The sequence below is a fragment of the Thunnus thynnus genome, chromosome 17 (assembly GCF_963924715.1).
Source record: "Thunnus thynnus chromosome 17, fThuThy2.1, whole genome shotgun sequence".
NCBI classification, from domain to species: Eukaryota; Metazoa; Chordata; class Actinopteri; order Scombriformes; family Scombridae; genus Thunnus; species Thunnus thynnus.
In genome coordinates this window covers 1,887,929-1,899,936 of record NC_089533.1, presented here as the reverse complement: position 1 = coordinate 1,899,936, position 12,008 = coordinate 1,887,929, and the positions used below count along the sequence as shown (strand labels likewise).

The following is a 12,008-nucleotide window of genomic DNA, read 5'->3' as shown; positions in this document are numbered from 1 at the left end:
TACGTAAAATGCGTCAGTGATGACGTAAAAACAACGTTTTTGACGCGATGAACCATAAACACTGGTTTCACATCTCAAGTCTTAATTGCTTCCATGTTTCCCTCACTGGCGTCCTTTCTTCAGATTTCGATGTTTACAAGCAGTGGTGGAAAGTAACTAAGTACATTTACTCAAGTACTGTACTGAAGTACAATTTTGAGGTACTTTACTTATAATTTAACTTTAGAAGAACAACTTGATTTCTTTCTGTTGAGAATACTGTAAACCTGTAATTAAAACCCTTCTGTAAAATAAACTAATGCTCAAAACTCTTATCTTAATGTATTTGTGATTTATAACCACAGATATCCAGCAGGGGGCGATGTGACAGTATATGTGGTTTCATGCTCTTCATCTGACAGCTCTGTGTGTAGGACAACTGTTTGATATACCAAAGACCCATAAATCAAAGCTGGTCTTGACTCATTCTAGGACATTTACAGCATTTTACATTAAGGAAAGTGGAAAACATGAATAATGCTTGGAATTTGTTTGTTTGTTTGTTGTTGTTGTTGTTGTTGTTGTTGTACTCTAAGAGAATGCTGTTAAAGGAAAAGATTAAACAGCAGAAAAAGGCAAGTGGACTAAACATTACAGCATCACAGGCTTGTCAGTAGAATACAACTTTACATGGAATTTACTTACAACCTTCAACTTGATTACATTTATGAAAAGAAAATTTGTTACGATATTTTTCAAAAAACCTAACCAAGGAAGGTTACATCATCATCATCATCATCATCATCATCATCATCACATTTAAAGGACTAAACCTTCAGTTTAGTCTTGTTTAGTTATATTTAGAGACTTTGATCAGAGTCACTACATGTCATATATTGTTATTTTTAGGACAAGCTGGTCTACTCAGAAATACCATCAGATTCCTTTCTATGGCCTCATAAAAGCCACATCTTTGTCAAAGATACTATTAAGCCTCCCCCAAATAGTTAGGCAGAACCGATTCCCATTTCCATGTTCTTTTTGAATTCTGTGTAATTCTGATCCAAGGGGAGGTGGAGCACTAAAGAACATGTGTTGGCTTTTGGCAATCTTGCCAGTCCATCATCTGGATGGAAAAATTCCAGCATTGGCTGGATCCTACACCCCGTTCCCGAATGACAAATATGAGCATTTGCTTGAGGGTGATGGGATCGGCGAGTCCACCTGTACATAAATTGTCAAAGAAACATAAAATATTGCAATATGACTTACAAAACCGTATGGATCATAGCCGGGAGTAGGTTGTATAAAATAGAGAATCAAAACAGATTTACCCAGTAAATGTGTTTTGGAGAAACACCGAAACATTATCTCTGTTTCCCTCAGATTTCAGTTTAATGCCTGTGAGTTCTGTTTCATTAAGTTATCTACCTCATATAATTGTTACAATTTGGCAAAAGTGAATGTATTATTCTTTTTAAATTATTCCTTTAAAGATTTTTAGATTACTCTTTTCAGGTTATTTCTTCAATCCCACTATTCCTCCAGTGCTGCCCATAGCTGCAGTGGCGGGCGGTCCTGAGCCCAGTTATACCTGCAGTCAGATAACACTGCCAGCAGCTCATCAATGGATTTTAATCGAGCAATCAAAGCCTTGTTCTCAATGTTACATTATTGTTTCTGTCAGTTCCAGGCTGATCAGACACAAGGATTTTGTGTAATTATTCCACTTCAGAAATGATATGATATGATCATCATTTCATCAATGATTATGGCTTTAACCTGCTGACTGCAAAATAGCCACTAGACTTCCCGCTGCCACTCCTCCTCCGTTAGTAATTGCAGCACTGGACATCATGCCTGCAGCGATGGAGCCTCCTGCTATTCCAGCTGAGGTGAAACCTATGGCCCCCAGAACAAGAGGGGCCACAACCAGCAAACCTCTTGGAAAACACAGTCAAGAAAACTTTGGAAAAAATGGTTCATAATATTTTAGCATGACTTTGTGTGTTAAATTTTAAGGTGATTCATAAATACTTTCCCAACATCTTACCTGAACCTGCTGCAAATGTCACTGAAACACAATATTATAACAAAAATTGATATCTAATTACAGCTCAGCTGGCCAATAATAAAAGACATTTTCTGTCATAACTATCATCATTAAATGGTAATTATGAAAAACAAGTGTATCTATTAAGAGACTGTATCAGTATTGTCAAAGGAACAGTTATACTTAGAGTCCTCTCTGCTCTGTGGAGCCTGAGACGTGGTTGTGGGGGTTAAGTAGCCTCTAATTTCTCAAGAAACAAAATAACAGATGGCATCACAGGGTCATTCTCTCTATTAATGTAACCCAAATAAACACTAGTAATTAACATTTCTGAGACAGTAAGTCATCACTGTAACTGGAACATGAGAGGAAAAACAAAAGACAAATACTAAAGAGTTGCTACACCTGTTCCAAGTAATTGAACTAAAGTACAATATCACCTATTTATACTTAAGAGATAATATGTGTTATTCCAGCATACGGGACCTGTAGCGACTTTAAAATGTCTTCATGTCTACCAACAGTTAAAGATAGAATCAGATCTAAAAATTTGACCCAAGATTTGAGTCAAAGTGTATCTAACGTGCAAATATATAATTCCTTAAGTCCCCATCTTCTCATTTACAGTAAATCTGTGAAACCACCTTGATGCAATACTGAACTTTTACCAGTGGAGGGTGATATTTCACACAGCACACAGTTCAGAGTCCCTCCTTGTTCTATTGAGGTGAAAATGAAGGGTTATCTTCAGTTTCAAGTTAGCCATCTTGTAAAAAAACAGCGATTTCTCCACTTTTTTGATTTGTGATCCCTTACAAAAAAGCAGCAGCCCCTTGTCAGGTTTCAGATATCTAATAAGAGTTTGTAGCAGTTCCATCAATGAGACATCTTCCCTCTAAACTTTTCAGTTTCATTTAAATAATTGTTTGATGCATAAAGTGGTAGAATTATCCAATACCCACCACATGGGCCATCAGTCCACAACTGAAAATGACAATCTAACATCATTTTCAGTGTCGATCCTCTCATCACAGTTCAGTTCCTGATCTAAATATTTGAATTTAATAAATCTAAAATATCTTGTTATATTTTATAGTTCATGACTCAGCAGTTCCCCCTCAGCTCAACAGACCATTTTAACATTTTTCAGTTTATTGAAATCATCTCATTTAACTAATGTACTTCTGGTAATGATGATTTGTAATGACCATTTTTAATTATGAAGCCTAACCAGGGACAGCGGTTGTCAATTAGCCTCGGCTAGAAATCCTATAAGCAACACATCTGTATCATGTTATTGTAACCTGTTACAGTGTTTTTTTTTGCATTATCCTGACAAATACACTAATAAAATAAACAAAATTTAAAAAAATGTTTTTGTTTAATGCCCACAACTTTACTGTGGCCACAAAGTAAATTAATTACACTTAAATTTAAAAAAAAAATACAACATTTGAGGTTTTGTTTTGTTTTGTTTTAATTAAAATTGGACAATTTGATTAGGCAGGAAAATGTTTTGCATAACCTGTCACATCAGGTCTGAAGTTTTTCTCACGTTACAGCAGCTCCATTTGCAACTTCACAGACAAATTAAGGCAAGAAACAAAGATATATACATTTAATATATTTAAAATAACATTACAATCACAGAAGACAATATTCAAGGCCTTTCAACATACATTTGATCTGGGATTAAGCTCCATATTTAATTTTAGGATTGATTGGTGAATAAAAGAGTGCTTCAGTCTGATCTTATTAAATTGTGGAACCCAGTATCTCCAATTTGATTTTCACAATTTGTTTTCGCTGTTCAAGATATGGTTGTGGTCAGAGACAATGTTGTTGACCAGTCTTAATATGTTATTATACATGTTATATGTTATGTTATATTCACTCAGCCCTTTCTGATCAGTGGTGGACATTATAAGGAATGGAAGTATTTACTGAAAAAGCTATATATAAATATAGTTCATGGTGGCGTTGGCTCACAGAACATCTGATGTGGTGCATATTTAAACACAGGATCCAGGAAACCATTCCAACAATTTATTGTAGTCAAGAGTGGATTGAAATGGTTAACAGTTGGATGATTTTTTCTATACAAAGGAATATTAAAAAAAAACCCTGAGGGGCGGAGCCATATGATCTTGTGGGAGTGGTTTAGTCAGGAGTGGCATGTCGCGTGCAAGTCTAAACAATTTGAATTAATCATTTTTTTTGATTTTCCTTTCTGAAGAGTCCAGTCATCCATCCCACTGCTGCTCCAGCTGCTCCTCCAACTGCTGCTCCAGCAGTGCCCACAGCTGCAGAGGCAGCTCCCGACAGACCGACCGCACCTGCAGCAAGACGTCACACGTTAGATTCCCAGCAGAGCATCAGTGGACTTTATCAAGCTGTCTAACTGCAGAGAAGCTGAGAAAGCCTTCTTCTCAAACCACTACTGTCATTGCAGCATATACTTTAAAGTACTTGTGAAAATGTGATATTATTGTTGTTTCAGCTGCAGGTTTTCCAGACACTATTTATAGGAGTTTATGTTCTTCCAATCCTCTTGCACATGCAAATATAACTGTTATCACTACAATAACATATCAAGACATGTAACCTGCTGACTGAAAAACAGCCACCAGACTTCCTGCTGCTACTCCTGCTCAGTTTGCAACTGCAGCAGCCGACATCATTTTAGCAGCGACGGATCAAAGCCTTGTTCTCAATGTTACATTATTGTTTCTGTCAGTTCCAGGTTGATCAGACACAAAGATTATGTGTCATTGTTTAATAATAATCATTTCATCCAAGATTATGGCTTTTACCTGCTGACTGCAAAATAGCCACCAGACTTCCCGCTGCCACTCCTCCTCCGTTAGCAATTGCAGCACTGGACATCATGCCTGCAGCGATGGAGCCTCCTGCTATTCCAGCTGAGGTGAAACCTATGGCCCCCAGAACAAGAGGGGCCGCGGCAACAGCTCCCACTGCAGATGGACAAGAACAGTGTTTTTCATGACAATGTACTGAAATACTTTACACAATCTACATTAAAGTGTGTCAAAAGTTAGTTGAAAAAGTCTTACCTGCACCTGCTACCACGCCAACAACTGTTCCTGAAACACACAATAGAAAATGCTGCTTGGTGCGTATTTCAATAGGATTGGATGTGATCCTCACAAAGATAGAACTCCTTCACACACACACACACACACACACACACACAAACACTAACATACAGATCTAAAATTCACTAGCCACCTATTGAGATACATTTACTGTGTATGTGTATGTGTGTTGACTGTGAATTTAACCGTTGAATTAGACAGTCACTAACAGGTTGCTATGGTATCAGCGCCCCCCTGTGGCAGATACTGACACACTTGTCTGTGATTAACATCCACATTCATATCACTTGGAATGTTTCAGCCAAAATGCCAAAATTAGTCACCAAACAACTTCTTATAACTCAAAAATTAAAAGTTTAAAATTATATAACAAATAAATATAAATAAATTTATATATCAACATCATCTCTATTTTTGGTAATGAGATCAGAGCTCATGACATGTGAGTCAGTGGGACTTTTATTCACAGCTCTCCACCCTTTTAGGGGACGTACTCAAAAAACTGAGTCATACTTCAATGGAAGTAACACTGGATAAGAGAGGACAAATTTATCTACTGTGTAATGTGTAATTTGTATAATGTGTTGAAGATTTTGGATAAAATTTGAAGGCCTGGACCTACACTCTTTGTCTGCGCAATATAGACCCATTATAAAATCTGTCCAAAGATTTCATGAAACATAACCTGTGATTCTGTAAAAACCGTACAAGATGTCAAAAAGCTAAACAGAAGTTTAACAGCTGAAAGTCTTGTGATCTGTTCAAAGCCTAAATTACGTTAGCATTAAAAAGAGTAATGTTAGCATTAAAATGTTAGCATTAAAAAAAGTTACATTAGAATTTAAAAAGTAATGCTAGCATTAAAACGAGTAATGTTAGAATTAAAGAGTAATGTTAGCGTTAAAAAAGTACAAATTGAATTTAAAAAGTTATGTTTGCATTAAAAATGTTTTTTAAAAATTACGTTAGCATAGCTCTGTAGCCTGCTCCTCATCTCTGCTTGAAGCTAACAGCTCCATGCTACATTAGCCAATGCTAGCACAAAAAACTTTTAACAAGGGAGAAGAATGTGTTGAATAAAAAAAAGAAGATATCTTTGGTTCTGCTGCATCGGTTTTCACTCTTTTTTCAAAAACTGTCCATCATGAGTCTGATGATGTTACTCTTTTAAATAACAAACATGAGCAGAAGTCTTTAATGCAAATGTGCAGAGCCTGCAAGCTTCAGTCCGCCAGGTTCTTCCTCATAAAATATTTAAAACATTTTGATTTGCAAATGTTTTATAATCAAGGACCTGCATGCAACAGGTCTTGTGTGTGTGTGTGTTACCTGCGACTTTAAGGGCGGTTCCATCGTCTCCTCCTTCATTTCCATCGTCTCCTCCTTCATTGCGAACCTCGATGGTCTCCAGAACCATCACCTCGTTCCGCGGTATGTAGAGTCCTGCCACAACATCAAAAAAATGTTATGAGTCTGAAATATATCAGACTAAAGGCCTTTAACACACCGGGAGTGAGAAGAATAAACAACACGAAAATGCAAAATACTCGCCTGTGAATAGTTCACATCAAATTAATTGCTCCATCAGATTAATTCAGACGAAAGGACACTAAGAAAACAGTTGTATAGGTCACTTTTATGATGTTTTTCTGTGTAAAACATGTTTCCTTTAGTTTAGGATCATGTTCAGTGATTTGTGGCAGTGATTTGTTTTAATTTACATAACTGCAGAAAGTATGATATGTGGTGTTATTGTGTGTCACATAATCCAACGTGGGATGAACTATTTGAATAATATGCAATAAATCTTTAATACATGTAGAAATTTGCAAAAATGAGAAAATGAAAACTGAGAAAATTCACACTTATATGTTACATTGTTACGTTTGTAATGATGTAGTAATGTAATTATGTTTATAAGGTCTAATATTTATATTAGAGCACAGATTTGACAGATGAAGAATATCTAGAGTCTGATAATAACGTACCAGGCCCTTTGAACAGCCACTCGTCTCCAGCCGCTCTCCTCTCTCCTCCCTCCTCCTCGAAGTCCTGCAGCGCCCGCAGACGCAGCGCCATGTCCGGTTCCACAATCTGCAGCGGTGTCACATCCTGATGGACACATACACACATATCAGACACATAGACTGTAAAATAACTGTGACGTCACCAATTGGTTTATGGACTCCAGTTATGAAGCCTCGAGTTCTGTTTTTTGACTGTCGCCATCTTGGATTTGACCGTCGCCATCTTGGATCTTTGGAGCCAGAAGTGACCATATTTGGATGAAAGAGTGGAGCTGACCCTAACGTTAGCTGCTAGCTTGGTTAGCATGGTGCATTTACAGTCTACGGTTAACTGTCATTATGCTAATTTAGCTAGCGAAAAACAGGCTTAAAACATTAAAACAAAATGTGCTTACTCTGTGAATCTGGGGTTATGCTAAGGTTACGTTACTTAACCAACATTGTCACCGTGGTAGCATCTTGTTAATCTTTAAAACATGAGGAGATTTTTCTGCTAAATAAAGATGCACAATAACAAAACGCCTCTCTACAATTGAAAACTAATTCTTTACCCATGATAAAACCATGTTCTAGTTTCTTTCCTTTATTAAATATTTGCTTTTTTCTCTGTTTAAATTTAGCATTGCATTGTTCCCAAGCGGAAACCTGTGAAACACAGAACACACAGACTTATGGAGAAAAACATAATAAAAACCAGACTGTGAATGTCATTAGTTTTGCAGATTGTCGCTCATAAACAAAGAAGTTCCAGTCAGCTGATAAGCGTGCAAGAATTGACTTTTCTTTACAACTGGAACTTCGGGGGATTTGATTGAACATCATAAAAGACAAAACAAGTGGTGTACATGTTGTCTTCTACTCAGCTAGATGAACAGTCAGAGGATCACCAGAGTTTCTCACAGACCTCCTGGATCTCCTCTCCGGGGTACAGCGGGAACGGATCCTGGGACAGACGGATCCCCAGGTCGCCATGGCGGCGTATGGCCTGACCGGACTGGTCGAAGAGGACCTGGCCGTTATCATCACGGGCCACAGGGTTGGCGATCACGCAGTAGTGATGCGGTGGCACCGTGATCATTCGCTTCGGAGAGAAGAGCACTCTGGAAAAGATACAAGTGAAACAGGATGAGGTCACAACAATCACTCTGAAAGTTACCAAACTAGTTTTATTATGTTGTTTCACCAAATAGTGATTTTTCCCTCTAAACTTCTCACATGCTTTCATTTCAATAAATGTTCAAATGATCCAATATTTCAGCAAAAATCAAAGATTGGAGAAAAAACAGATTTGTGTATCAGAACTTTGTTTTTTCTTCTTTCCTCTCCCATTAATCATCTCACCACCCCTCAGATTTATCTGCTGACCCTTTGGAGGGGCCCGACCCCTAGGTTGGGAACCACTGGACTAAACTAGCTAACTGTATATAAAGTAGTGTAAACTAGCTCCACCTCCAGCAGCTACAACAGTAACATGCTGCTCTAACACTGATGCTTCACTATTAATAATCTAATGATGTCATATATAATAATATATCAGTCAGAGGGACCAAACCACTACTTTTACTGCAATACTTTAACTACATCAAGCTCATAATACTTATGTACTTTTACTGCAATACTTTAACTACATCAAGCTCATAATGTACTTTTAGTTAGTGGGATTTTTCATGCAGGACATTTAATGGAGTATTTTCTACATTGCTGTACTGAAACTAGTACTGGTAGCCACAAGTTAACCTGAGAGTAGCTGTACTCGTCAACAACAAATGATGTTAAGAAGCAGTATCTGGTTAATTGAACCACAGCTGAATCTCAGGTTGATTCTTTCTGTTTTTTCTGCCCTCTGACCTTTCATCGTCCTGGAGGATGTAGGTGAGCGGTCCGATCTCCACGTGGGCGATGTTGGTGTTCTGGTCCAGCACATGGATGTAGTGGTAAGGCGGGATCTGGATGATGGACATCTTAGACACGATCTAAACAAAATACTGCAGAGAGAGGAGAGAGTCTGTCAGTGACGTTACAAACCAGACTGTGAATTTATCCATTTTAAAGATATTACAGAATTTTACATTGGACATTTTTTGCATTTTTTTGTGCAAATATGCATTTAAAAAATTTGATGTGAAGCTCATGTGAGGCTTCAGCAGTCTGAGTTAGTCATATCAAGTGGATATCTGACACATTTACAGTCTTTTTAGCATCAAATTCCCTCTTTGTGTTTCCTCGGACAGTGTTTCCCTGTTGAGCTGCAGGTGGAAGTATAGTAACAAAAAGAGGAACTGATTTGACTCATTTGGACGCTGAAGCTTCATATTAGCTTCAGATAAACTTTTAAAAACTTTGTGGATTTTGTCCCCCATAACTTCCGTTGTAAGTTCATTATGAAGGGATCTTCTAATGGTCAGTATGAACAGGAGGAATGATTTAAGCAAGAAAAACAGGTTTCTATGAGCCTCATTCACAAACAGTGCGTACACACAAATGTATGCTTAAACTGTGCATACGAATATTTTAAGCACAAATCCAGGATTCATCAACATGTTCTTACCTGAATTTGTTCTTACTCTGTGAGCAAATTTAGAACTGCCTTATACGTACAAATCATAAACATCCCACAATATTTATTCAATGTAAACAGTATAATAGAACCAAAATTGTTTAAAAAATGATTGGGCCTAAATATGCAAAAAAAAAAAAAAACCCAAACTTACCAGGGTAATCTGAAAAGTTCCTAAATAAGCAATAAAACTTCATCAGTGAGTGTGATACAGCACACATGTAATATGGCTCAGATTGCAAAATTAGTTACACGTTCAGTGTCCCAGGTTATTTTCTGTAGCTACAGATTACAAACGAACAATTAAATCGAGATAATTACTTTTATGGTTTTATCGCCCAGTATGCCTTATTAAAGTTCCGCGACGTTGAGTTTTACATGACGCAAAATGTGACCGCGTTCAAGTAATAAATGAAATCGAAGAAAAATACCAGCATTGTTTATGTTTGTTGGCTCGAAACTTCTGTTATGAACTGGTCTGACTGGCTACGGTGGCTAGGCTAACAATAGCTGTTATATTAGTTATATTAGCTGTGAGTCTGACAGACGCCCTTCACTCTCCAGCGGTACCTGCCGTCAGGAACCGTTATGTGTCTAACTAACACACCTAATAATTACTACTGTATGTGTCTCCAAACAGTTGTTAAAGGACAGAGCTCCTCCGTGTGTCAGACGCACTTAAAGAAAGGTTCGTCATCACTCAGAAAACATCTTCAGTTGCTTCATGTCATGCTTGAGTCTTCAGTGATAAGTAAGAAACTAAACTTAGAGAGTTCTCCCGGGTCTTACCTCAGCTACGGTGCGCGGGAGGCTGACAGCTCGGACGGATCCTGACTGGAGACCGAACCGCCGCGTATTTATAGACTGCAGGACAAACACACAGTCTGACGCAGCTGCACGAAGGGAAAACGAAACTTAAAGAGCATTGCGACTCCAGAAGGGATTGCATCATAAACTGAAGCATATTCCCATAGGAACATGAACATGTTGGGTTTTTTTTTTTTGTTTTGACCTGATAACGATCCAACTGGAAGTGAAATGTGTGTGGTGTGCTGCAAGTGATGTAATATAATATATCATATAATGACATTTTCTATATCAATAAAAAAATCCCCAGAAAACTAGAAAAACAAGTTTCTGTTACAAACAAGCAGGTGGTGACGGCGGAAATTTCCATTTCTAGTGAACGCATCATAAAATCACTAGCACAAATCAATAAAAGCATGACTTACACCTAATTTTATCCGGCACGGAAATGTCAGTCATTCATTGATGACAAAAAGCGAGATAACTCTTCTTTTACCAAAAGTTTTTCATTTAATTATGACAAAGTAAATACATATATTAAAAAGGACATACACATATATACCAACGTGTTTTGTATTTCACTTATTTTCTTTTTTTAAACTCTTCAACAGATGTGAGCGCGAGGAACACGGAGGGATTTTCCTGAGAAAGAAAGAAAAATCCAAAAAACAGACGTTTCATTCATACAGAGGTCACATGATCACTGGGGGTTAACAGTCATGTTAGCGCAGAGCTATGGCATGCTAAATATGGAAACTTTATCCATACACTGCAGGCTGGACACATAAAAGAAACAACATTTTATAAGCATCTTGGACAACAACAAGGACAAGATTTATTTTACAGGTCCTTTAAATTTGTAGTAATTTTCTGGAGTAATTTGCAGGCAACACAACCCCTGTAAAAATACAGCTATGTTGTAAAAATCATTTCACATTATTATTAAAGAAAGACTTTTGTCATTATGGAATTAAACAGTAAAATCTAATTTCACTGTATTTCAGGATCTTGTAAAAAAAAATACAGCCATTTTGTAGAATCACCATCATTTGACTTTATTTTCAAAAAGAAAGACTTCATCACTTTTGTGGAATTAAATAATTTACTTAGTATTATAATATATATATAATATATATTATTTTATTTTATACTTTGCATCAAGTTGCACCAACCTTTTTGTAAAATGTCCTAAAAATTACCCATTAAATACCTGCAAATTACTCCTACTTACTAACACTACCATGTAAAAATACATTAATGTTGTATGATAACTGGCATTGGCCCTATTTGTCACAAAAAGTCTTGCTTTTTTTGTATTACGAAATTTGAATGTAAAATTAATTTCTTGGTGTGTTTTTACTTACAAAACCTTTTTAAAAAAAACCCAAAAACAGTCATGCTGTACTTATAACAAGCTTCAACTTTAAAAAACAGACATTAACTTATCGAGTGTTTAGTGTCGAAAATGT

General features: G+C 37.0%; 1 protein-coding gene across 1 annotated transcript; it reads right to left on the bottom strand.

Moving 5' to 3' along the window:
* Positions 1–3,636: 3,636 nt before the first annotated feature.
* On the bottom strand, positions 3,637–10,651 carry LOC137200827 (major vault protein-like). The gene is made up of 8 exons (XM_067615479.1): positions 10,522–10,651; positions 9,024–9,160; positions 8,080–8,275; positions 7,137–7,260; positions 6,478–6,591; positions 5,107–5,136; positions 4,846–5,007; positions 3,637–4,368 (listed from the first exon to the last, which is right to left on the bottom strand). The coding sequence occupies exons 2-8, from the start codon at positions 9,134–9,136 to the stop codon at positions 4,241–4,243; spliced, it is 867 nt and encodes a 288-aa protein (XP_067471580.1). The 5' UTR covers positions 9,137–9,160; positions 10,522–10,651; the 3' UTR covers positions 3,637–4,240.
* Positions 10,652–12,008: the final 1,357 nt, after the last annotated feature.

Excerpts from the sequence above, each read along its gene's own strand:
- LOC137200827 (XM_067615479.1), bottom strand. The coding sequence starts at position 9,136 with ATGTCCATCATCCAGATCCCGCCTTACCACTACATCCATGTGCTGGAC. Across the intron at positions 5,137-6,477 it reads AACCGCCCTTAAAGTCGCAG|GAACAGTTGTTGGCGTGGTA; the intron begins GTAACACACACA and ends TGTGTGTTTCAG. Across the intron at positions 4,369-4,845 it reads GGCTATTTTGCAGTCAGCAG|GTGCGGTCGGTCTGTCGGGA; the intron begins GTAAAAGCCATA and ends GTCTTGCTGCAG.